At 42.2% G+C, this 27959-nt stretch overlaps 1 protein-coding gene and 1 pseudogene across 8 annotated transcripts in view; both read right to left on the bottom strand.

Annotated features, from left to right (window-relative positions):
* KATNAL2 (katanin catalytic subunit A1 like 2) overlaps window positions 1-15816 on the bottom strand; it is a 68137-nt gene extending 52321 nt beyond the window's left edge. For 6 of the 8 annotated variants that reach the window (XM_045042217.1, XM_045042219.1, XM_045042220.1 and 3 more), the window contains exon 1: window positions 15668-15816. In XM_045042217.1, the coding sequence (XP_044898152.1) occupies window positions 15668-15718 (51 nt within the window). In that variant the 5' untranslated portion in view covers window positions 15719-15816. The remainder of the gene's footprint in view (window positions 1-15667) is intronic. The other 2 variants (XM_045042222.1, XM_045042218.1) reach the window with 2 other exon arrangements.
* A 4091-nt stretch (window positions 15817-19907) lies between these two features.
* LOC109493021 lies at window positions 19908-22772 on the bottom strand (annotated as a pseudogene).
* Between the last annotated feature and the right edge of the window lie 5187 nt (window positions 22773-27959).

Raw genomic sequence — 27959 nt, 5'->3', positions numbered from 1 at the left:
ACATGAGCCCTGCCCGAGCAAGGGCAGAGAGGTCGGGGCACCCCGTGGTGCAGGAGCTGCAGGCGAGCCAGCCACAGGCCCTGACCTGAAGAAGCTGCAACAAGATTTGAAGGGACTCTCTGCCTGGCTCCACTCAGTAGCTGTGCTCCCCGAGACCAGGGTGGCGGGACAGTCAGTCGCCTGCACAAATACCAGCAATCCGGTGACCTGGCCAGGGACGTGGCCCAGGGGCAGAGGCTGGCTCCCATGGATCAAACACTGAGCCTGCTTTGGAGAAGAGGATTCCCCAAAGCATCCTGGAACCGCTCCTTAGGAGGCCGGAACCGAGGGAGACCAGCCACAACCCTGCAAAAGCCTCCAGCGGCTGATCAGACGGCCCTGAGCACAGACAGAAAAACCACAGAAAAGCCTCCGAGCTCAAGAGGCCCCACCCGGTGTCCCACAGTCGTGAGAGGAGACGGGAAGAGCCACAGCGTTGCTCCAATTTAGCCCTGAGAACAGGAATCTTCTGGTTACACGCTGTCCCGTCCACTGTCTGCGGGTCCTCAGCAGTTGCCCGGAACCAGCACAGATCCCTGTCGGAGGCCCACGCTGCAGTGGCCTTCTCCAGGCCACTCTGGTGCCTCTCAGGACAGACGGGGACACAGCCAAGAATGCCACCTGGGTGGCCCCAAGGGAAAGGGGCTGTGAGTCAAAGCAAGGGGCGCCAGTCTTCCCAAAGGGACGAAGTCCTGGTGGGTGCCAAAGGACATGAGAAGTCCTCTGCTTTGCTCGGCCAGAAATCACGCCAGGCCTTCTCCAGGGAGGAAAGCCCAAGGCCTCTCTCCCGAGACAACACAAGGAAGAAACGCCCTCTGTAGGGCTGTCCAGAAAGAAGGAAAGAGGGCCACTGCCTTCACAAGTGTTCACTCTGTCGCGGTTGCTTCAGACTGCACCGCCTTAAAATGCAAGAGCGCAAGGCTCAGAGAAAACCAAATCAGACAAAAACAAGCAAAGTCTAGACAGCTTAGACTTGGAAAGTGGGCAGGAGGCCTGTTGCCCAAGGCAAAAGAGAAGGTTCTAACAACCCAAGGATTCAGGAAGGGAAAATAAAAACTTTTAATTTGGATAGAAAGCCAATGGGCTCCCTCCCTGAAGTTGAGGAGGCAGATCTGGATGATGAATTGCAGCCACCCACTGTGTCTTTTGAGTCCTGCTTCAACTATGACCACCCCCCCCCCCCAGGGCAGGGGGTAGGAAGACTGAAAACTTCAGCTACTGCATTCTGAGAAAAAGGACTTCAGAATGACTCTAAAAGCACTAGTGAAAACTTGGACTCAGTTCAGAAATGACCTCAGGTGAACAAAAAAGCAAGTCAGGGAAGGCACAGCCATCTGGAGCCCATCGGGCCAGGCGGAAAGAGGTACCCGCTGACTCACTACCAGTGTTGACAGACCTCCCATTACCCAGGGCACAGGCCCGTTACCGGCCTCTCGTGTCTTTGCATTGATGTGCTCCTTCCCACCAAAGCAAGAAGCGCTGTCTTCACCCCAGGAAGAGGAAGAAGCTGGATTTACCGGACGCAGAATGAATTCAAAGATGCAGGTGTTTTGTGGTCCCAAGTGTGCCCAGCTCCACGAAATGATGACCTGGTGCAACCAGTGCATCCGGATACTTAAAAACAACATCGATCTTTGAAGTGGGAGGAGCCACGCATTCCGTTCCTGAACCCATTTTGGAGATTTTATGCCGATCAGCTATATCGCATACAGAAATACAGTCGTGTGCTAGTTGAAGAAATCGATAAATTATGGAAAACTCATTGACACCAATGAGAGGATCCAGAAGAGCGTGAGGCGTGGTGGGCGATGTTCGTGCAGCTTCGGGAGGCCAGAGGGCGGCGGCTGTGAGGGCTGACAATGAACGTGGGGTCTGCACGGGCCAGTAAGCCCTAGGGCTGACCAGCAAAGCTGGTCCTTTTCAAGTCGGTGGCCCAGCGCCCTACTGATGTTCTAAGGAGCCGGGAGACGTTTGCACGGAGGAGCCGCTGATCAAGCTAGCACCACACCATGCCCCCGGCGGCGGTGACAGAGGGACAGCTTTAACCTCTTCTCAGAGAAGCCGGCCTGCGACCGCCCGAGCTCCCGCAGTGCCCACTGGGCCGTGGAAACCCTCCAGGAAAAGTGCCCAGATGACGGCCAAGCCAGTGTTAGACTTCAAGAACACATTCTCCCCACATAAGCTGAGACTTGCCTTGGACACGGAATTTGGGGTGGGGGAGACAAGAGCGGCGGGGGTTCCGAGATGGCACTTCCCCAGGAGACCAGAGGCTCTTGCTTTGCGGAAACTTCGGGAGGCTCCCTCCTGTAGTTTGCAAATGTTGCACCTGAGAATCTATGTGCCACAGTCACTGCCTCCCCGCCTGGAGAATACTCCAGAATTCCCAAGACGTGAAGCCTCAGGTTTACTGAGGATTTAAAAAAAAAAAAAAAATTTTTTTTTAATGTTTTTATTTATTTTTGACGGAGAGAGAGCATGAATGGGGGAGGAGCAGAGAGAGAGGGAGACACAGAATTCGAAGCAGGCTCCAGGCTCTGAGCTGTCAGCACAGAGCCTGATGCGGGGCTCGAACCCACAAACTGTGACATCATGACTTGAGCCGAAGCCAGACGCTCAACCGACTGAGCCACCCAGGTGCCCCTTTACTGAGGATTTTAAGATCAATTAGAGTTTTGTCAAGTAGCCCCTCTGTAAACAATAAGACATTGTTTTAATTAATAAGTAGTATTCTCAGATTGTTCATACATACATACATAAAACTACTTGGCATGGGATTATTTTTTTTAATCTCAGAGTAAATAAGGCTTTCTTGGACACAAACCCAGAAACCATTAATTAAAAAGACTGATAAATTTAACTACATAAAAATTTTAGAAATCAAAAACAAGGTCAAAAGACAGCAATCTGGGAAAGATTTACATTTTTTTTTTAAACATTCAAAGGCCAACCTCCTTTATATATAATAAGCTCTCACAAATCAGCGGGAAAAAAAGACCACAATTTGCTATAAAAATGAGCAAAACATAGGAAACGATGGTTCACTGGAAAGGAAACACAAATGACTCTTAATTTTATGAAAAGATGCTCAATCTTACAAAAATGCAAATGAAAAACATAATGTGATACAAAATTTTACCTATTAGATGAGTCAAGTTCAAAAGAACAGCCTGCTGTGTTAGAACAAATTATCATCCATTACTAGTAGACGTGTAAATTGATACAACGTTTATTGGAGTTAATAGGCAAAATGCTGAAAGCATACATTCTTTGGTACAGCAACATCACTTTACGAATGAGAGACTGAATATATAAATGGGTAATGGTCAGACCCACATAAGCTCAGGAAGCCAAACCACAACCTCTGCAGCAACCAACCCAGAACACCGAACCACAGCCTCCACGGCAAGCAGTCCAGGAAACTAAATCACAGCCTCTTGTAGCAATTGGCCCAGAACGGTCAGGAATCGGTCAACAACTGACAGCCTCACAATTTTTGCCCCCAGCTTCCAAATCAGGACAGAGCAGAGAAAGCCAAATATGCTGTCCAAATCAGGTACATAAGGTACCCTGCTTCTGGGTAGCCTGCCTCCAGCTTTCCCCAAGTCAACAACCTCCAATCAGAAAATACCTGAAGACTTGCTTTTTTTCACTGCAAAGCTTTCCCACTCCCTTGCCTGCCTCTGATTCTCTGCCAGATACGTGCAAGTGACGGTACCCGACTCCTTTGCTACAGCAAGCTCAAAGGGGATGGTTAAAAAATGCTCTCATTTGGATGGTTTTCAATGAGTTCCACAAGAACTTTAGTCTACAGATGCACCTATGCCAAATATACACATATAAAAACTCTTGGACATAACAACTTCACTTATAGGATTTTATTGCCCTGTAGATCTACCTGCGTATGTACGTGTATTCATTAATCCACAGACATAACCAAGACATTTAAGCCACTTTTTCCCAAGTATATTTGCCTGCCTCTAAGATACTAGGATGCCGAGTAGTATGTTTGACAACCTCAAGGTGCTATAGGTGCAAAAGTTGGAATCTAGGACACAGCATAATAGGGGATGCTGGTAAAAAATATGAAGGAGGGCTCAGTCCTAGGACTCAGGGCTAAGGAGAAAGGAGAAGTTAAGCTGCCCAAGCTCAGTTTCCCATTGTCTATGTGGCTCAGAAAAATCTCAGTCCCCGAAATTGGATTAAGATGTTCCTGGATTGCTAGTGTCTCCCCCCTCAGGTACAATAATGCCTCCTATCCCCACTTCTAGTCAACATTATAATAGAGTTCTAAACCAGGAAGTTTAGGCAAGAAAACCAAATGGCGTAAGAATTTGAAAAGAATTAATTCTGTCTTTATTCATGGATAATATGATTGTGTAGATAAAGAAGTCAAAAGAATCCACAAACAATTCTTTTTTTATTAATTTTTTTTCAACATTTATTTATTTTTGGGACAGAGAGAGACAGAGCATGAACGGGGGAGGGGCAGAGAGAGAGGGAGACACAGAATCGGAAACAGGCTCCAGGCTCTGAGCCATCAGCCCAGAGCCCGACGCGGGGCTCGAACTCACGGACCACGAGATCGTGACCTGGCTGAAGTCGGACGCTTAACCGACTGCGCCACCCAGGCGCCCCATCCACAAACAATTCTTAAAATGAATGAATGAATTTAGCGATGCTGCTCAAATAAAATCAACATACAAAAATCAATTACGTTTCTACATACCAATAATAAACATAAAATGAAGTTTAAAAAAACAAGAAACCATTTGCAGTGACCACTTACAATAGTATCAAGAAACTAAAAGCGTATCTAACAAAAGATGGACCAAATATGCAGAAAACCCTACATTGCTCCTGACAAAAAATTACGAAAGTTGTCAGAAAAAAGATAGGCATTGACCAGAAGGCTCATTATTTTTAAATTGTCAATTCTCCTCACGTTTATCTTCAGATTCAATTCCATCCCAATCAAAGTCCACCAATCTTTGTGGAGTTTGACAGTTGATTCTAAAATATATAAATATGTCTTGTCAATAATAGTAACCATTTAACTTAAAAAAAAACAGTAGAAGAATTTAATAGATATGGAGATTATGCAACTATAGGTATTAAGACAGTGTGGTATTAGCACAGGAAATAGACAACTAGACCAGTGGAACAGACTTGAGGGCCCAGAAACAATTTTGCATATACATGGATGAAGAACAGTGTTGGAAAGGACATCTTTTAAGTAAATGCTTTTGGAAAAATTGTATGTCCTACCTCCTTCCTTACACACAGACGTGTGTCTGTGTGTGTGTGTGTGTGTGTGCACAAATCAGTTTCACATGGATTACAGATCTAAATGTGAGCACAATATGATTTTTAGAAGATAATATAAAAGAATATTTTCATGATTTTGGAATAGGGAAAAGATTTTCTAAGGGTACAAAAAAAAAACCTTAACTGTAGAAGAAAAGATTAATAAAGTGATTTTTATGGAGCGCCTGGGTAGCTCAGTCGGTTAAGCTACCGGCTCTTGGTTTCGGCTCAAGCCATGATCTCGCGGTTCGTGAGTTCCAGCCCTGTGTTGGGCTCTACCCTGACAGTGCGGAGCCTGCTTGGAATTCTCTCTCTCTCCTTTTCTCTCTGCCTCTAACCTGCTAGCACTCTCTCTCTCTCTTTCTCAAAAGAAATAAGTAAACTTAATAAATAAATAAAGTGACTTTTTATTAAAATATGAATTTGTGTTCATAAAAGAGAACATTTTGGTATGTTGAAAATATCAACATTTGAAAGAATTAATATACAAATACATAGTGAATTCCCCAAAAGAATCAATTAAAAAGACAAAGTAACCCAATAGAAAAATGGACAAGAAAAATAGGTGCCTTGCAAATTGACATCTCCAAATAGCTAATAAACAAAAGGTACTTGACCTCATTTGTAATCAAGGAAACATAAAATAAAGGAAAAAAATTGGTAATACCACATATTGATAATGGTGTGGACCAATGGGAATTCTCATGCACTGCAAGGGCAATATAAACTGATATAACCACTGTGGGAAGTTGTCTGGCATTACCTACAGAAGTTGGAAGTATGGCTAGTCTATGTTTCAGCAATTCCTTTCCTGGGGGTCCTATGTTTACCTGTTAGCTGCCTTTCCTACTAAAATATAATCACCATGAAGGTAGAGGAGTGTCTTTTTTTCACCACTATATCCCCAGAACTTAACGTATCTCATTCAGGTTCTCCATAAATATTTGTGGAAAGACTTCCAAGATATGTAATAAAGTAAGGGGGAAATACAGAATGAAAAAAATAATCTCTTCTGTGAAAAGAAAAAGATATAAATATATATGCAGTATGACATGTAAATATATTTCTAAATAGATATATAAGAAACTATAGACGATAGTTTCTTACAGGGTGAGAAACCAGAAGTGGGCAGGGGGGTAGAGAGTAGGGAAGAAGGCATTTACTTTTCATTATATACCTTTCGGTTAAATACTGTTTGAATTTTTATACCATTTTTAATTTTTAAAAAAATTTTGTAACGTTGATTCAGTTTTGAGAGACAGAGACAGAGCGAAAGCAGGGGAGGAGCAGAGAGACAGGGAGACACAGAATCCAAAGCAGGCTCCAGGCTCCCAGCACAGAGCCTGACGTGGGGCTCAAACTCACAAACTGTGAGATCATGACCTGAGCTAAAGTTGGCCACTTAACTAACCAGGAACCCCTTTATTTATGTATTTTTTTGAGAGCGAGATAGACAGAGAGAGTGCGAGTCGGGGAGGGAGTAAAGGGAGAGAGAGAGAGAGAGAGAGAGAGATAATCTTTAACAGGATCCATACTCAGTGCAGAGCCTGACGTGGGGCTTGATCCCACAACTCTGGAATCATGACCTAAGCTGAAGTCAAGAGTCAGATGCTCAACTAACTGAGCCACTGGGCACCCCTGCGTTTTTATACCATTTTTGAAAGCAACTTTATTAAGGTATCCTTTAAATATAGTTCAATGCATCCATCTCAAGTGTCCAGTCCCATGAATGTGTGCACATCTGTAATCAAAACTCCAACCCAGACTTAGAACATTTCTGTCACCCAAATGTGTTCCTTCTGCCCCTATGGCTGTTGGCAGAATTCAGTCCCTTATGAGTTGTAGTACTCTGAGCTTCAGTTTCTTGTCGGCTAGTGGCTGGAAGCTTCCTTCAGTTCCTTGCCACATGGGTGTCTCCGAGGGCAGCTTATGATGTAGCAGATGGCGTTGCCACAGTCAACAAATGTGTATCCTGCCTGCAAGTTTTTGAGTTTCTTGGGTTTGTGGGGAAATTTGGGCCATGGTTTCTTCATATTTTTTCCTCGTCTTCATCTCCAATCTGGGCTATGAACTGCACATACGTTAGACTACTTGACATTGTCCTTCAGGTCACTGAGGCTTTGTCCATTTTTTTCTTCAGACTTTTTCTATGTGCTGTGGTTTAGACAGTTTCCAGTGAGTCTTTAGATTAAAATTACCGTCCTTTTCAACTCTGTAAGTTGTGTTTTATTCTTTTTGTATCTTCTGTTTTTTTCCTCTGTATGTTTTCCTGAGGTCCCCAAAGTCCTTGTCTGCTAATGCTGTCTTCTCTACTATTTCTAAACCCATTTCTGTTAACTGATGCTTGTCCTGGTTTTATTATATTTTTCTGTTTCTTATGACTGCTAGTAGTTTTTTTATTGAATAGTCAGTCTTTGCGAATATCTGGATTTTATTGTCTTCTTTTAAGTGTGTTGAGTTTTATTTTGGCAGATAGTTCAGTTACTTACAGGTAAGTCTGATCTTATCAAGTCTTGTGTTTAAGCTTTGTTAGGAAAGATATATCTAAAGTAGCCTTGCTCCAGGGCTGGTTTAGCACAGAATCCCGGAATCTCAGCTAAGTGCTCTGCTGGTCCACAACATTTCTCCACTCAGGCTGGTCGACATTAAGATGACTTTCAATGCTATAAGGAGGGTCCATGAGCACCAGTAGGTAGGTGTTCAGTTTATTGTTCCATGGTAATTGGTTCCCCCCCCCCCCAGCTTTGTACATTTTTACTCGATGGATGCACAGCTTAGTATTCAGCCCCAAACTCAGAAATATGGAGCAATTTGTTTGCATAGACCCTCCTCTCTGCTCCCCTTTCTCCCCAAACTCCTTTCTGTCTCATCTGTGCTCTGGGTAGATACTCCCGTGTGGGCCAGAACCCAGTTACTTCTTTCAAGCGGAAGGCCTTTACTCATGAGCACATTGTTCACTGTCTGAAAACAGATTATTCATCTCTAATACAAATAAACTGCAGGCCAGTTTTCTAGCTTTGTACAGCAGGAAGGCTATCACAGTGGAAAGCAGAAGGCTATATCAATTGTTTTAATGCCTACAAGCTTTATCTGGGTGGTGAGATATATACTTTTTACATTTAAAAATAAAACCTGATAAACGTTATTTTTTCCAAAGGAAAGGGTGTTTTTAACCCAAGACATCAAATATATAAATTCACATCTGTATACTCTCATGTTCTCTTTTAGTGGTTAAAAAAAGAAATAAAACACAAAAACAGGTGTCCAAGAGTAGCCATCTGACATCAGCAAAGTGTTCCAGGTTGTCTGATTAGTCTCCCTTTCTTGGTCCAAGTTCAGAAAGAACGTGGTCCCACGGCAGCCACCACATTTTACAGGATACCCACAAGGCTGCAGCAGTGGTCAGCAGTGAAGTGGTTAATCTTCCTTATGTAAGAGCAGAGAAGAGCACTTAAAACATAAAAGTTACTTAAAATTCAGCTTAGCTTTATGGTGATTTAGGGTTTGTTTAATTAGTATTTAGAACTGCACATTGTTTATAGCTATTGGTATTTCAATAGATGCTTAAATGTTTAAACATTTAAAGTTTAATACGCCTCAGTTCTTTGAAGAAAAACATTGATGTAATTAAATTTTCAATTACTCTTCTTTTTTTTTAGGGGCCCATGCAATTAATAAAAGCTAAGGCATTTAACAACACTCATTTGCAAACCTAGTCAACCACCTCATTAATTAGCTAACACTTAGAGTAGATATTTTTAATATAAAGGCTCACAGACGCAAAGTCACAACTTTTGAAAAGTACATATGATGACACATGAGAATAAATAAAATTAACTTTGCTTCAGGATTATTTTGTGTCACACATGAATGTGTGGATCAATTATGGCTTTCCAAAAGCATTCTTGTGCACTGATACCAATTACTGTTTATTTGTTTTGAACGTGTGGTCAAATTAAAAACACTGAAGCAATTGCTCCTTGGAGGTGCCTTGCCCTTAGCACATTTTAGAGGATTTTAAATTCAAGTCGGAAAGAAGAAAGTGGCAGGGGCATACAGATTGGAAACAGTCTTATTTCAATTAAACACTACGTTTAAAATGGAATCGGAGCATATTCTCCATTCCCAGATCTTTGCTACCCAAAGATCACCAGCAGTAAGAGTATTACACGAGAGCTCACGACATACACCCCACCCCAGAACTACCGGATCGAAGCAGCATTTTCAAAACATCTCAGTGTTTAGTGTGCATGTTAAGGACTGAGAAGCGCTGAAAAAGCATGACCAGTGTGCTTGTCAGGAAAGAAACTTGCCAGAGTCCTTGCCCTTAAAGAGCTTATTGTCTCCCGGGGTGGGAGAAAGGGGTCAACAAGGAAGAATTCAATTATGATTTCCAGGGAAAAAGGAGGTGTGGTGATGTCTGCTTACTGCATCAAGGAGGCATCAAGTCTGAGAAGCAGGCTGACCAAGAAAGGCAAGTTCAGATCCTAAAGCACAAGACTTTAAGGGGCAGAGAAAGAGAAGCTCATCGAGGAAGCCAAGAAGGAAAGTAGAACACTAGGAGACTGAAAACCAAGTAGTAGTATCATGAAAACCAAGAGAAGAGTCATGTTCTAAGGGTAATCAACAGTCAATACTCCCATTTATGGATATCTCAGTACCATGTTTGATACATGTTGGGCGCTAAGTGTTTACTAAGTATTTACCTCAGTGTTAAGTAAAAACCAGGATATGAATTCAAAAATGTCTAACTCTCTTATGCTCAGCCATCAGCTCCTACCATTTCCAAAGAAATAACCATATTTAAAACCAAATTTGAATACATAAGTATATGTATGACAAACGCCTAACTTGAAACCAACAAAAAAATTAAGTTATCTTTTCTTTATTTTTAAAAATTTTTAAAGTGTATTTTTATTATTTATTTTGAGAGAGAGAGAGAGAGAGAGAGAGAGAGAGAATGCATGAGGAGGGGAGGGGCAGAGAGAAGGAGAGACAGAATCCCAAGCAAGCTCTACCATCAGTGCAGAGCCTGATGTGGGGCTCAGACTCACAAACTGTGAGATCATGACTTAAGCTGAGATCAAGAGTCCAACGTTTAACCAACTGTGCCACCCAGACACCCCTAAGTTCTCTTTTAGATATGAATCATACATTAGTTGATTTTATATATTCACTCCTCTGAACCCCTGCAAAAGCAACTACTGTGATTCATTGTACTCAGTAGGTATTCAATAAATATCTGTAAAATAAAAAATGCTCTAGAGACCATTTATCTTTTATTCCTCCCAAAACCACATTAAAACTATGATAAAGGAATAAAAACACAATGATCCGTCAAGAACAAAGACTCCACCCACTATGGGAGCACCCAGATACATAAAGCAACTATTAACAGACATAAAGGAAGAAATTGACAGTAATACAGTAATAATAGAGGACTTTAACACCCCACTTAAATCAATGGATTGATCATCCAGAGAGAAAATGAACAAGAAAACAGTGGCTCTGAACCACACATTAGACCAGGTAGACCTGATAAATACAGAACATTCCATCCCAAAACAGCGGAATACACATTCTTTTCAAGTGCACATGGAACATTCTCCAGGATAGATCACATGGTAGGCCACAAATCTCAGTAAATTAAAAAACATTGAAATCACATCATGCATCTTTTCCAGCTATAAGACTATGGAACTAGATATCAATCACAAGAAAAAATCTGCAAAGAATACAAATACACGGAGGCTAAATAACATGTTACTAAACAATGAATGGGTCAACCAAGAAACCAAAGAAGAAATCAAAAAAAGACATGGGGACAAATGAAAATGAAAACACAATGGTCCAAAATCCGCGAGATGCAGCAAAAGCTGTCCTAAGAGTGAAGTTTATAACAATACAGGCCTACCTCAAAAGCAAGAAAAATCTCACAATCTCAAATAAACAACCTAACCTTACATCTAAAGGATCTGGAAGAACAAAGTCCGAAAAGCCAGTAGAAGGAGGGAAATAATAAAGACTAGAGCAGAAATAAGTGAAAAAGAAAAGGACAAAGACCCTAGAAGAGTGACAACAAGCAGTTATGACCACAAAATTGACATATGGATACAGGAGTGCTGATGCATAGGGGCACATGTACCCCAATGTTTATAGCAGCGCTTTCAACAATAGCCAAATTATGGAAAGAGCCTAAATGTCCATCAATGGATGAATGGATAAAGAAGATGTGTTTTATATATACAATGGAATACTACTTGGCAATGAGAAAGAATGAAATCCTGCCATTTGCAGCAACGTGGATGGAACAGGAGGGTATTACACTAAATGAAATAAGTCAGAGAAAGACAGATGCCATATGTTTTCACTCATTGGTGGTTCTTGAGAAACTTAACAGAAGACCATGGGGGAAGGGAAGGGGAAAAAAAAGTTACAAACAGAGAGGAGGGAGGCAAACCATAAGAGACTCTTAAATACAGAGAACAAACTGAGGGTTGATAGGGGTGGGGGAGAGGGAAAGTGGGTGATGGGCATTGAGGAGGGCACTTGTTGGGATGAGCACTGGGTGTTGTATGGAAGCCAATTTGACAATAAATTTATTTAAAAAATAAAAAATAAAAAAATTTGACATATGGAAAGCAAATAGATAAATGCCTGCTGACTTAAGAGAGCAAAGAGGGGCGCCTGGGTGACTCAGTCGGTTGAGCATCCAACTAGATTTTGCCTCAGACCATGATCTCACGGTTCATGAGATCAAGCCCCATGTTGGGCTCTGTGCTGACAGCATGGAGCCTGATTGGGATTCTCCCTCTCCTCTCTCTCTCTGCCCTCCCCCGCCATCAAATAAACAAATAAACATTTTTAAAAAAGAGCAAAAAAAGACAAAAGCAAAGACAACCAAAATCAAAGAAAACCAACACCTGTAGGGAAAGTAGTGAACAAGAAGCACATAAGTATGACAGAGGCCTAGACAATTACAGGAACTCATGGCACTGGCTACTTCTGGAGTCACCAGGCACCTCTAAGGACAGAAGTAATGAGTAGCAGGCTGAACACAGTATAAGAGATTCCCTCCCTCACCCCAGTCAGGTGACAATCCCTCCCCTCCCCTGGCTAAAGATTGGACATTTACCCTGAGGAGAAACACAGCCGGATAAACTTTGGGAAGGAAAGAGTAATTAAGTATTCAATTACATATATTTTTTTAAAGTAGGCTTCATGCCCAGCGCAGAGCCCAAAGCAGGACTTGAACTCACAACCCTGAGATCAAGGCCTGAGCCGAGATCAAGAAGAGTTGGACACTTAGTTGACTGAACCACCCAGGTGCTCCAGTACCCAATTATGTAATTTCGGAAGGAGTAATTAAGTATAAGTAATAAGTAATCAAGTGAGGAGAAACCCCCACCTTCCACATAGCTGCCTTTCCCTGCTTAACTCCTACAACGGTGGCAATCATGCTTATTTTGCCTTCATTCCTGTAGGAAAGTGTAGAGGATTTCTTCTTGGAGAAATCGAAGACCTCAGAGCAACATATATATGTATACACACACACACACACACACACACATATATATATATATATATATGTATACATACATATATATATACATATGTATACATACATATATATATTTGAAACAACAATAAAAATCAGCCAAATAAAAAGCATGTATTCTGGAAGTCCTAATATAGTAGATGATGTAGATGATCAAAATTCCTTGTGGACACACAGTCCTTTTTATATCTAGTTCACCAGATTGCCGCACCCACCTCCACCTTATTCCTTCTGCAGACACAACTAGTCACAACTCCTTGCACTTGCACCCCCTGCAAAATCGAGACACCAATGGGCATACCTAAATATGTCTCTCAGCACCACCTGGGGAATAAAACGAAAAAATAAAACTGGGTGTGCCTTCAGGTTGCATGAATTCTGTTGGAGAGGCCTTGTTACATGCAGGAAACAGATAGGAACAAATTAATCACAATTAAATACTAACTTGTATGGTGCAGAGTATATGGAGTTCAGAGACATGTCAGATCAAAGAGAACGTGCCACAGATCAAAGGAGCTGTGGGAGGCAAAGTGGAAAGTGGTGAGGAAGAGGCTGGATGTGGAAGTTGGGCCACATCATTGCAGTACTCCGTAGGTTATGTCAAAGTTCGGGGGTTTTATCCCAAGGGTAATGAAAAGCCAGTAAAAGGACCCCAGCCAGGGAGTGACACGATTTTAGGAAGATCACTGGATGAAGAATGGACTAGAGGGAGGCAAAAACCAATGGGAAGAATAGTTAGGAGGTTGTTGCAGTGGTTCGGGTAAAAAATCATGGTGGTTGGGTCAGGATCTCAGCTGTGGAGAGAGGGATGATTAAAGACCTATTGTAGAAGTGGAACAAAAGGTTTGCTGCTGTCTTCCTTACGTAGAGGACAGAAGGGAGGGACTAGGAGGAAGGAGCTAAGGATACTCCGAGAATTCTGATTTGAGCAATTGGGTGGATGTTGGTTTCACATTCCCAAGTAGACGAAGGTACAGGTTTTAGAAGAGAAGGCAAAAAGTCAGATATTGAACAAATTAAGATGCAGACACATGACACAAGATTTGTCAAGTAATCTGTTGATTCATTGTCCTCTCTGTATTTCCATCTTCTAGGACACTATGTGGGCTTGGGGCCCAGCAAAGTAATCCAGTCTAGAGTCAGTTTGGGTAGTAGGGGGTTGTGGGCATATAGATGGTATTGGAAATCATGAAAATGTATGAGACTATTTAGGGCAATGGGTTTTATTTATTTTTAATGGTTATTTATTTTTGAGAGACCGAGAGACAGAGCACAAGCAGGGGAGAGGCAGAGAGAGAGACACAGAATCCCAGGCAGGCTCCAAATCTCCGAGCTGTCACCACAGAGCCCTGTGCGAGGCTGGGACCTGAGCAGAAGTGGGAAGCTTAATCGGAGGGCAGTGGTTTTTAAACCTGGGTGTGTGTTTATAAGGCACTTTTCAAGACCCTATCCCAAACTATTTCTGATTCAGTAAATCTTGGTGAGATCCAGGAATCCGCTTTATTAAAAGACAACACAAAAGGCTCTGATGTGGGTAGTTTGGGCTGGATTGAAATGGGCTTGAGCACAATCCAGACGTGAGGCAGTAGCAACACAAGCGTCACCAATCTTTTCCAGAAGCTGGAATGGAATGGAGGTTGGTAGGTAGAGGCGAATGTGAGGCCAAACAGAGGGTTACATCATCTTTTGCATTGTTAGTATTTTTAAAAAGTGGGACACACTAGGGCAGAGATTCATAACCTTGGCTACACACTGTAATCACCTGTTGGGCTTAAAAAAAAAAAAATGTCGATGCACAGAATCCATCCCACATCAGTAAATCAGAATCTCTAGAGGTGGGGCCCAGGTATAAGGTTTTTTTTTTTTTTTTTTAAGTTTATTTATTTTGAGAGAGAGCTAGCCGTGGGGAGCGGGGGGGGGGGGGGGGGGGGGGGGAGCAGAGAGAGAGGAAGAGAGAGAGAATCCCAGGCGCTAAGAGTGCAGAGCCTTAAGCAGGGCTAGATCTCACCAACAGTGAGATCATGACGTGAGCTGAGATCAAGAGTCCCACGCTTAACCCACTGAGCCACGCAGGCACCCCCATCAGTATTTTTTTTGAACTTAATTTTATTTATCCTCTCTCCCCACCAAAGCATTGTTTTCTCCCCAGTGCCTGGCATTATGTCCTCAATTCATGTGCGTTGTTGTGGAAAGCACTGCTGGCCTTTTAGCAGATGATACAACAGAAACCACGTACGTATTGTAAAGTTCATGTAATCTTCGTGTGAAAAGGATTATAGTCCATTTACTTTACTTTCAAATAAGGTAACTCAAGCCCGAGGGGGGAACTAAATACCTAAGATCCCTCGGCCTCGGTAAGTGGCCAGTCAGGACCAGAACCCGGTGTCCCAGCTCGCAGGTCAGAGCTGTCCTGCTTTTCAACACTCTTCATTTTGACCACTCCCCCAAACCCGCTCACCCATCAAGGCAGCCTGTTTAATAAATACCAAACCGTTTCCTCAATCACAAACTGCGGCCCCTTTCATCAAACCCGTAGTCACTCCCAAACCCGCCCCGGTCCCGGATCCATCCTATCCCCATCACCACCTCAAGCCCAGCCCCGGGAGTTGACCAGTGGGGCCTACCGTCCCTCACTGCGCTTGCGCCACGCGGCTGGGGACTCTGTCGCCATAGCAACCAGAGACACGCGAATCGGCCTGAAGCAACAGGGGAGAGGAGTTCCTGGTACGGTTCCTTTTTTTTCTTTTTTGTATATGCTTTCCTTACCGCTTCCCGTGCCTGGTGCGTGAATTTGAGGGTCTGGTAAGAAAGCTCCATCGGCTACTGTATTAGGGCCGGAAAGGAGAAAAGGGCCAGTCACTGGGCTGACCAGTACTTCCAAGGAAAGCTGCTTGGGGGAACCTGACGCTTAACCAGCCCGCCCCTTTCAGGATTGGCCGGAGCCTAGACAGGTCAGCCAATCACTGGGCACCATTGGATTCTTTCTCATGCCAATCAATGCTAAAATAAGCCAGTTTAAGCCAGAGCGTTTGCACCGCACTGACCAATCAAGAAATGGAGAGGGGATGATTGACAGGACTTGGGGCGGGGCTTGAAATTGTTTCAGCTGGCTTAATTCTGTCTCTAAAATGCAAGTTACCAGGTTTGTGTACCAGAGTACTTGTCCTTGATTTCGGCAATTGTTGAGTTCTTTGTGACCCAATGTTTGCGTTCCCAAGACTACACTTTAACATCCATCTTTTCCAGGCTTCCTTCTCCCTCCCTTTTAAGGTAAAGGTTTGGAAGGAGCTTCCTGCTTTACTTTGAGATGCCTCCAAGTGGTCCTTTTAGACTGGAAGAATCTGCTGTGGACTTTGGCTGTCAGAGGCTTTCTGGGATGCAGAGTGTGCATCAACCTTTCCCTCCTCCCCCAACTCCCTCCACACCAGACCTAAGCTCAGTCGAAGTGGACAAACATGGACTTGACATTTTCCTCTGCTTCATTTTCTTCTTTGTGTTATCTACTTTGTGTCTTCGATATCTTTCCCTTCTGTCTCCCTTCCTGTTAATCCTATTCTAAACCATCCCTTCTTCATTATCTTCGGGTTTCTTTTTCCATCCTCTGCCCATAGGATACAAAAATATTCAAATTTCCTCAATCTAAAACACACACACACACACACACACACACACACACACACACACACACCTTCTAATCTTATGATTGTTGAAGTGAATCACCTCTCTCCCATCTACTTCATGCTTTTTTAATGTTTATTTATTTTTGAGACAGAGAGAGACAGAGCATGAGCTGAGGAGGGGGAGAGAGAGAGGGAGACACAGTATCCAAAGCAGCTCCAGGCTCTGAGCTGACGTGGGGCTCGAACTCATGAGCTGTGACATCATGACCTGAGCCAAAGTCGGTCGCTCAACCGACTGAGCCACCCAGGCACCCCCACTTCAAGCTTTGAAAGGACTGGCAACCCTCTTCACTTTGTTACCTCCCATTCATTTGTCAACACATTCTGCCTCTACCCCTTTGAAGTTGTCCTTACTAGAGTCTTCAATAACTTTCTAATTAGGAAAGCCAATTATAGATTATTTTACACTCTATCTTATTTAAATTTAGCACCATTTGAAACTGTTGACCACTCTCCTTAGAAACACTAGCTATAATTTACTAAACATCTGTAGTACCAGACAACGCACTATGTGATTTACGTGGCTATCTAATTTAATCCTAACACCCCATGGAGAACTTATTACTACTCCCAATTTACAGTTGTGGAAATGAGCTCAAAGAGCCAAATTAGCCAATTCTAAGTTATCCAACAAGATAACGTTAGGATGCAAAACTAGGTCTCCTGACTAAAGCAGTGTGCCTTTCCACTACACCATGCTGCCACCCTCCCTGTCCAGGCTCACTTGTCATTCCCACCCCAACCCAGGCATACCCCACCCCACCGTCCAGCATATATGATTTATAAAGTACTGAACGTTTTCTTTTACTTGGAGGATCACTCCCACCTCATTTGCCCAATAAAACCCTATATTGCCTCCTAAGACTCAGCTCAGAAGTCACCTTCTAGGACAATTCAGTGGAGCTTTTTCTATCACTACAGTTACCCCAAGCAGAGTTTAGGCAGAGAGAAAATTGTTCCTGATTTCTTTACATACCTTTCATGCTGCTCTTATTACATTGTTTTGATGTGATTTTCATAAAATTAAAAACGTAACTCTTTAATATGAATGGACACATGTCAAAGATTCCCCTTAAGTCCTTGAGGGAGCCAGTTAAATGGTAGAGGCGGTTTAAAGAGCATTTTGAGGTACCAGGTATTTGCAGGCACTTAAAGAAAACAAAGTTAGCATAAGATTGCTAGGTGAGATACAAAACTGGTTAATGTTCTACAGGGCAATACAACCACAGCCTTTGGAATTTTTTCTAAGAGACACAGATAACATTCCTCTAGTTTTGGCCATTGACATTTAAATTTTAATTAAAATTAAATAAGGTTATCAATTCAATCCCTCAGTCACACTAGCCACATTTCCAGTGATTAGTTGTCACATGCAGCTAGAGGCTAATATATTGGGCAGCACGCGGATAGAACATTTCCATCATCACAGAAAGTCCTACTGGAGAGAGGTTGAACCTCTTAAACATTGTTCTAGTGTGACATTGAACGGTCATAATACTCTGTTTTGCCTTATTTCCAAATTTAACATAATTTTTTCTAAAGAATCTCCTTCACATGACTGCTGGCTTTCAAACGTTTCTAACCAAGAGTCACATTAAGAAATTCATTTTGATCAACTAATATTTGACAAGTGAGCTGAGAATGCTCTAGGGGGGAAGGATAGTCTCTTCAATAAAAGTTGTTGGGAAAATTAGATAGTCACATGCACAAGAATGAGACTGGACCCCTATCTTACAGCACTTACAAAAATTAACTTGAAATGGATTAAAAGCTTAAACATAAGACCTGAGACCATAGAACTCCTAGAAGAAAATGTAAGAAAAAGCTCCTTAATATCCATCTTGACAATGATTTTTTTTGGATATGACACTAAAGCACAAGCAACAAAAACAAAAATCAACAAGTGGGCCTACATCAAACTAAAAAGCTGCTTCACAACAAAAGAAACTATCAACAAAATGAAAAGACAACCTATGGAACAGAAGAAAATATTTGCAAACCATCTTTCTGATAAGGGGTCTGTCTCCAAAATATACAAGAAACTTACACAACTCAACAGCAAAAGAAACCCAAACAATCCGATTTAAAAAATGGAAGAGCTACAAAGGAACAACGAGTACATGAAAACATGCTCGACATCTCTAATCATCAGGGAAATGCAAATCGTAAGCACAATGAGATATCACCTTACACCTGACTGTAAGAATGACTATTATTAAAAAGCCAGGAGATAACAAATGTTGGCAAGGATATGAAGAGGGAACCCTTGTGCCCTGCTGGTAGCAGTATAAAATGGCACAGCCACTATGGAAAACAGCCTGGAGATTCCTTTAAAAGTTAAAAACAGACCTACCATTTGATCTTGCAATTGCACTTCTGGATACATATCCAAAAGAAATGCAGTCACCCTCTTGAAGAGATATCTGTACCCTCAAGTTCATTGCAGCATTATTTCCAATAGCCAAGACATGGAAACAACCTGGGAATCTAGATGACTAGAGAAATACGTCTCTAAAGTGCTGAAAGGAAAAAAAAATACCATGAACTTAGAATTCTATATGCAGTGAAAATACTCTTCAGAAATTTAAGGTGACATTGAAAAGATGACCGCCAAGAGCTGAGAGGTCAGAAGGGAGGCTATGGAAGTAGTGTAGATGAAGAATAATGGGGCAGGGACTGTAAGGACTGAGAGGGGAGATTCTCAGATGAGGTCTTTGGACATCACATGACCACAGAGTTATGCCCAGAGTGGTGTCCCAGATCATCCAAACTCTTCATCTTGACATGTACGTCCCTCCCCAGTCTCATCTCACCATGTCTTAAAATTAGTTTTCATTAAAGCCACCACTTTAGGGGAGCCTGGGTGGCTCAGCCAGTTAAGTGTCAACTCTTGGTTTCAGCTCAGGTAACAGTCTCATGGTTTGTGAGATCGAGCCCCGCATCAGGCTCTACGCTGACAGAGCAGAGCCTGCTTGGGCTTTTCTCTCTCTCCTCTCTCTCTCTGCCTTCCTCTCTCAAAAAATAAACATCTTAAAAAAAAAAAAAAAACCCACCACTTAAAAAGAAAAAGCAAACATCTAAGTTTTCCCTTTGAGTAAGGAACTCAGGGGCGCCTTGGCTGGCTCAGCTGGTAGAACATGCAACTCTTGATCTTAGGGATGTGAATTCAAGCCCCACGTTGGGCATAGAATTTACTTAAAAGAAAAAAAGGAAAGAACTCAACTTTTCTCACTGAAGTTCTCTGCTAGCTAGATTTGTTGCGCTAGAGCGGCATTTCTCAAACTTGCCCCTATTGACATTTGGGGAAAGATCATTGTTGTGGGGGACTGACCTGTGCAGACTAGGATGTTTAGTAGCACCCCTGGCCTCTCTCCACTAGTCACCAGTAGCGTTTCCCAAAATTGTGACAACGAAAAATGTCTCCACGCCTTTCCAAATGCCAAATGTCCCCTGGGGAGTAAACTCATCCCTAGAGTAGAACCTAGGATGTACACATAGGCATGCACACCTTCCCTCCCCAACCCAGATAAATTAAAAGAAAAAAATAAGAGCAAAATTCTGTTCAACAGATAATTTTTTTTCTTTTTTAAAAAGTTTTATTCCCGTATAGTTAACATAGAGTGTTCTGTTATTTTCAGGCGTACAATGTAGTGACTCAACAGTCCTACACATTACTCAGTGCTCATCAAGGTAAGTGTACCCTTAATCCCCTCCAGCTATTTCCCCCATCCCCTCTGTTCAACAGGTCATTTTATCTTCACTTCTGGAAGATGTTTCCATGTCCCATCCCATGCCCTCCTCCTCTTGGGGCCACATGAACCTCTTCCACTGCTGACCCTTGGGCCTGGTTTTCTTTTCCATTCTTTAACATGGGCACACTTTTGGGAGTGTCAGGCAAGATCAGAACAATCTTGCTATCCCGGGTGTATGCCTCCAGCTATGCCATTTGTCATCTCCGTAGGGGACTGTGATATTGGACATCTGGCAGTTCCCATTGTCCTCTGCCTCTGAGTTTCCCACAATACACCTCAACAGTGTTTGTCTCTCATGTTGTGGCCTTCAGCATCATGTAGGACTTTGACCGACACACCGTTAGACAACTCAGCGGGAAGTGAGTGTGGCCCAGCGTCCTCTTCCTTTCTGGTGCAACGGTAACTCCAGGGACTGTGACGGTGTGAGGTGGGCGAATGGTCGGTTCCAGGCTCTCAGAACCAAGTTTTTTAAGGTGTCAATTAGCTTCCTAACCTGTTAATACCTACAGAGAAAAAGAAAAATTCTTCTTTTTCTTAGAAAAACTTATTTTCGGGGCGGCTGGGTGGCTTAGTAGGTGAAGCATCGGACTTCAGCTCAGGTCACGATCTCACGGTTTGTGAGTTCAAGCCCCACAACGGGCTCTCTGCTGTCAGTGTGGAGCCAGTTTCGGATCCTCTATCCCCTCTCTCTTTCTCTTTTAAAAATAAAATATTGGGGGAAACAAGAAAAACTTATTTTCCCTCCTTTTATACATCACATTAATATTTCTTATGCTTGTGTTTTAAACAGTTTAAATACTGGGGTGCCTGGGTGGCTCAGTCGGTGAAGCGTCTGATCTCGGCTCAGGTCATGATCTCACAGTCCATGGGTTCGAGCCCCGGGTCGGGCTCTGTGCTGACCGCTCAGAGCCTGGAGCCTGCTTCGGTCTATGTCTCTCTCTCTCTCTCTGCCCGCCCCCCCTGCTCATGCTCTGTCTCTCTCTGTCTCAAAAATAAATAAAACATTTAAAAAAATTTTTTTAACAGTTTAAATACTTACCAAAGTAACAAAATTGTGTCTGATGCACACATTTTGTCATTTGATGTATATGAGACAGAGCTCAAGCTTTACCACTTGCTTCACAGGGCATATTATTTTCTCAAGTATTCAAAACATGGGGCGCCTGGGTGGCTCAGTTGGTTAAGCTTCCGCCTTTGGCTCAGGTCATGATCTCATGGGTCATGAGTTCGAGCCCCTCGTAGGGCTCTGTGCCGACAGCTCAAAGTCTGGAGCCTGCTTTGGATTCTGTGTCTCCCTCTCTCTCTGCCCCCTCCCCCGCTCTCAAAAATAAGTAAACATTAAAAAAATAAAGTATTCAAAACACAGTCCAACTTCAGTTGGAGAAAACAAGTTATTCCTCTCTCTCACACAGCAAGGATGTTATATAAAGTGAATTCTGAATGTTTTTCAATCATAAACTTTGATTTATTGTTTACTCTCTTCAAATCATACCTTAATCCATCAATCCCTACCGATTTCTCTCCCCTAGCCTCTCCCCCAAATGAACACTTGGATTTCTGTACTCACAACTTCACTTGTGTCAAACCGCCCTCCACGGCACTTCTCTAGACGTGCAAGAATGAGGGGGAGTTTTCAAGAATGACCAGAAATATACCTGCCTAACTGCAAACGCTGTGACAGTCAACTATAAGTCACCTCTGAATATATGTCGTTAAAACTCCACATTTTACGTTGCTAAAAAAAATCCTGCCATTCTTTCAAAACTGTCAACTCCGTCAATGGGAAGAGAAAACGTTTTAATCATACAGACACTCCGTGTCGATAGAAATCTCCCTCTGCCAAAGATTGTTGAAATGCAAGAATAAAACTTTTTCTGGATCTTATCCAAAAACAGAATGAAATCTGGGTTTTGCCCCATCACGGAGATCAGGCTCATTTTCTAATTTACCCCCAACAGTATTAAAATGTTTGCTCTGTTTTCCTAACTTCAGCTCCACAACAGCCCCTCCCTCTGCCCTTCCTGCAGCCACAGGTAGCGGCTCAGCGCTCCTCTCCAGAGCCAGAGTCCAGAATGGCAACCTTTCCTGCTCTGTGATACTGGCAACAGTATTGGACCTGCCCAAGTGCTGTCTCCTCATCTGTAAGATGGGGATAGTAATACCCTCTCATAGTATTGTAAGAATTAAATGAGACCATGCCTGGGAAAGACTGTCTTAGTCAAGTTTCTTTGATCAAGAGGTTGTTTACTTTTCTGTTTTTAGGATGAGTCATCAACAAAACAAAGAGGCTTACCCACATTCATTTTAAAAATGAAGGGACTGGATTTCATGGGAAGGACAGAGGGGTAACTATGTCTTTAAGCCAAGAAAATATTGACCAACAAGTCCAGAAAGGGCAGATACCAGTGCAGCTTCAGGGACCTCAGCAGCTGTTCCCATCATTCAAAACTGTCCTGCCATTAACGTGACTCGTCTTCAAACTTCTTTAGCCTGTGCGTCTCTCAGCACAAATTTTCAAGAAAAAGAATCTGATTGCTTCCTCCTGGCTAACAGATGAGCTTTTCTCACCCAGCGTTTGATCCAGATCCAATTAGCTGTGACTAGGGAGGAAGATTTCATGTCACAGATGGGTTCTCAGGGCCTACGAGAAGGGAGGGAGGCCGATGCGCACCCCAAAAGTATGTGGTCCTCGTGCTTGGAAATGCCCGGTACATAATGCGTGCTTACTGAGCCTTAGCTATTGTTATTGTTGACAGAGTCCTCTGTAATTTTTCCCTTCTATGTGTTTGATTATATCTTTAAAAAAAATTTTTTTTAACATTTATTTATTTATTTATTTTTAATTTTTTTTTTCAACGTTTATTTACTTCTTGGGACAGAGAGAGACAGAGCATGAACGGGGGAGGGGCAGAGAGAGAGGGAGACACAGAATCGGAAACAGGCTCCAGGCTCCGAGCCATCAGCCCAGAGCCTGATGCGGGGCTCAAACTCACGGACCGCGAGATCGTGACCTGGCTGAAGTCGGACGCTTAACCGACTGCGCCACCCAGGCGCCCCAACATTTATTTATTTTTGAGAGACAGAGCATGAGTGAGGGAGGCGCAAAGAAAGAAGGAGACACAGAATCTGAAGCAGGCTCCAGGCTCTGAGCTGTCAGCACAGAGCCTGACGTGGGGATTGAACCCACGAACCGTGAGATCATGTCCTGAGCTGAAGTCTGATGCTTAACCAACTGAGCCACCCAGGCACCCTAGATTACACCTTTAAACAAAACAAAACAAAACAAAACAAAACAAAACAAAACAAAACAAAACACTAAAGTGTCATTCCTCTCCTTTTTGAATGAAAAAGAAATCTCTCATTTATTTGTTCATCCAAAAAACATGTCATACTTAACGAGTCAAAAATATTCTCAGCACCAAGGATATGGCAGAGAGCAAGGTCCCCACTTTCGTGAAACTTATATTCTAGTGGAAGCTGAGGACTCTAGGAATAACTATATCCATAAACCATGAATTAATATAATTTGAGGTAGCGAGAAGTTCCAAAAGAAAAATAAAACCGTTTGAGGGGATAAATAATGATAGTGGAGGAAGAATAAGATCTTAAGAGCTAAATGTCGGAGATAAAGCAAGGGCCTGTGGACTGCGGTATGGAGTTGAATTTTTATTTTTAGAGTGATTAAACCCACTGAAAGGTTTTGCATAGGGAGATGGTAGATCAGATATATATTTATAAAATATCATTCTGGCTAGCATGTGGAGAATAATCGTGGAACAAGACAGAAAGCAAGGAAATGAGACGGGAGGCTACCGTGGGTCATTCAGGAACAGGGAATTTGTAAAGAATGATCAGATTTAGGATCCATTTTTTTTGGTATGAAATGTTTCAAGCACACAAATATAGAGAAAAGTAGATTGGTATATCCACCTTCCGGGTCTGTCATATCTTTACACTGTGCCGTATTTGCTTCAGGTCCTTTTTTTTTTTTTTTTTTTTTTTAAATTTTTATTTACTTATTTTTGAGTGGGTAGAGGGGCAGAGAGAAAGGGAGAGAGAGAATCCCAAGTAGGCTCTGAGCTGTTAGCACAGAGCCCAAGGTGGGGCTTGATCTCTCAAACTATGAGATCATGACCTGAACTGAAATCAGGAGTCGGACACTTAACCAACCGAGCAACCAAGCTCTCGTGCCTTTTTTTTTTTAACAAAAAAACTTTATAAATACAGTACAATCTCCCAGAATGCCCCCACAGATCCCATTCCTTTCTCAGAGGCCCCAACTGTCCTGGTTTTGGTATTCATCATTCACATGTTTGTTTCTGAACTTCTATCACATATGTGTATATCCATAAATATATACCATTGTTTCAAATTTGGGAAAATTTGTGGAAAGGATATATAACTTTTCCCACCTTGATTTTTTCATTTCATAGTTTTTGAAATTTGTCCATTTATTATATGTAACTCTGGCTTACTCATTTTTCTTCTTATACTATACACATAGCATTCTTTTTCAGGAATATAGCACAATGTATATATCCACTCTCTTCTTGATGGAGATAAGTTGTTTTCAGGATTTCATTATTACAAACAGTGCTTATTACAACACACTTGTACATGGGGTGCCTGGGTGGCTCAGTCAGTTAAGTGTTCGACTTTGGCTCAGGTCATGATCTCGCAGTTTATGAATTCGAGCCCCTCATCGGGCTTTGTGCTGACAGCTCAGAGCCTGAGCCTTAGCCTGAGCCTGAGCCTGCTTCGGATTCTGTCTCCCTCCATCTCTGCCCCTCCTCCACTCATGCTCTGTCTCTCTCTCTCAAAAATAAAAATACACATTAAGAAAAAGAAAGAAACGCTCTTGTACATATCTCCTACTGTGCCTGTGCGGGTATAAGAGATTCTCTAGGTGGGTGCTTCCTAGCCTTTTTCAGGTCACAGCACACAAAGAAAATGATAAAACTTCTGTGGCATGTTGATAATTTGGAGGGGATTTAGAACACTTATTATGGGCCTTGGTAAAAAACAAACAAACAAAAAACAAGCTCATTACTTTTTTCTTATAATTATGAGAAAAAATGGAATAGTAAAGTGTTATGGAAACTGTGAAATATTAAACTTCTATAAAACTTAAAAAAAATTTTCAAAAGTTTAATGAAAAGCTTGAGAGAACTTCCATAAGCAGATTTAGTGCTTGAAATGTCTATACTTCCTGATCAAGACATTTTAACGACAATGTCTTCAAATTCTTATAGATACATCTGAAAATAAATTTTACACTTTTACCATTATTTAAAGGTTGAAATTGTTAGCAAACTGGTGCAGCCACTGTAGAACACAGAATGGAGTTCCCTTGAAAATTAAAAATAGACCTGTGATCCAGTAATCACGTTACTGGGTATATACGTAAAGAACACAAAAACACTAATTTGAAGGGATATGCGCAGTCCTAGGTTTATTGCAGCTTTATTTACAATAGCCAAATAATGGAAGCAACCTGTGCCCATCGATACATGAATAATAGGTAAAGATGATGTGGTATAGGCCACCTGGGTGGCCTCGGTTGAACATCCCATTCTTGATTTTGGCTCAGGTTGTGATCTTGAGGTTCATCGGATCCAGCCTCATGCCAGGCTCTGCACTGACAGCATGGAGCCTGCTTCGGATTCTCTGTCTCCCTGTCTCTCTGCCCCTCCCCCACTTGCGCTCACTCTCTCTCTCTCTCTCTCTCAAAATAAATAAATATTAAAAAAAAAGACAATGTGGTGTACACACACACACACACACACACACAGGAATATTACTCAGCCATTAAAAAATGAAATCCTGCCATTTGCAAAACAATGGATGGAGCTAGAAAGTATAATGCTAAGTGAAATAAGTCAGAGAAAGACAAATACCATATGTGGAATTTAAGAAACAAAACAAATGAGCAAAGGGGGAAAAAAAGAGGCAAAGCAAGAAACAGACTCTTAACTATAGAGAAGAAACTGATGGTTACCAGAAGAGAGGTGGCCATGAACGGGTGAAATAGGTGATGGAGATTAAAAAGTACACTTGCTGGGTGCCTGGGTGGCTCAGTCAGTTACGCATCTGACTTTGGCTCCGGTCATGCTCTCACTGTTTGTAAGTTTAAGCCCCGCGTGGGGCTCTGGGCTGACAGCTTGCTCAGAGCCTGCAGCCTACTTCAGATTTCTGTGTAAACATCTCTCTTTCTGCCCCGTACCCCCCACTTGTGAGCACTTTCTCTCTCTCTCTCCATCCCTCCCTCTTTCTCTCAAAAATAAATATTTACAAAAAATAGAGTACACTTGCGATGAGCACTGAGTAATGTATAGAGCCCTGCTGCCCTGCTTCTCTCTCTCTCTCTCTCTCTCTCTCTTTCTGTGCCTCACGGGATTCTCTCTCTCTCTCTCTCTCTCTCTCTCTCTCTGCCCCTTGCTCACTTGTGCCCTGTCTCTCAAAAAAAAAAAAAAAAATCTAATACCCACCAGGGTGCTTGGATGGCTCAGTGGGTTAAGCATCTGACTCTTGATTTCGGCTCAGGTCATGATCTCACGGATTCGTGAGTTCAAGCTCCACATCGGGCTCTGCGCTCACAGTGTGGAGCCTGCTTGGGATTCTCTCTCTCCCTCTCTCTCTCTCTCTCTCTGCCCTCCCTCACCTGCACACACCCACACTCTCTCTCACACAATAAATTAATAAACATTAAAAAAATCTAATGCCCCCCAAAATAAAAGAACAAAAATAAAAGTCTAATAGCCATTTTATTTTCTATCATTGGAAAATACAATTTTGAATGATAAACATTTTATCATTACAATATGGTTTATCATTTTATGATCAACAAAATAGGCTTTACATTCTAGCTATGCTTATAGTATAGAAAATTCACATATACCCAGTTCCCTTATTAACACCTCATATTAATGTGGTATATATGTCACAATTAATAAATAATAGTACATTATTATTAACTAAAATTCATACTTTATACAGATTACCTTAGTTCTTGCCTAATGTCCTTCTGTAGCAGAATCTCAGCCACATTATATTTAGTTGTTATATCACCTTAGGTTCATCTTGGCTGTGATTGTTTCTGACTTTCCTTGTTTTTTGATGACCTTGAAACTTTTAAGGAGTATTGATCAGGTACTTTGGAGAATACCTCATAAGTGAGATTTGTCTGATGTTTTTCTTTTTTTTTTTTTTTGAAAAATTTTTAACGTTTATTCATTTTTGAGAGACAGAGAGTGACAGAGTGTGAGCAGGGGAGGGGCAGAGAGCGAGATACAGAATCCAAAGCAGGCTCCAGTGTCTGAGCTGTCAGCACAGAGCCCGAGGTGGGGCTCCAAACCCATGAACCATGAGATCATGACCTGAGCCGAAGTTGGACGCTTAACCAACTGAGCCACCCAGGAGCCCCTGATGTTTTTCTCTTAATTAAACTGGGGTTATAGGTTTTTGAGAGGAAGACCACAGAGGTGAATTGCCATTCTCATGATATCATATCAAGGGTGCATACTATGATCATAACTTACCGTATCTCATCAGAACTGGGGAGATGATAAAAAACTGTCTCATGACAGTCTCTGTGATACAGAAGCAACTGAGAAACAGACTTGTAGC

Source organism: Felis catus, chromosome D3 (genome assembly GCF_018350175.1).
Source record: "Felis catus isolate Fca126 chromosome D3, F.catus_Fca126_mat1.0, whole genome shotgun sequence".
NCBI classification, from domain to species: Eukaryota; Metazoa; Chordata; class Mammalia; order Carnivora; family Felidae; genus Felis; species Felis catus.
The sequence above is the reverse complement of the archived record's forward strand: the minus strand, read 5'-3'. Positions and strand labels throughout refer to the sequence as shown.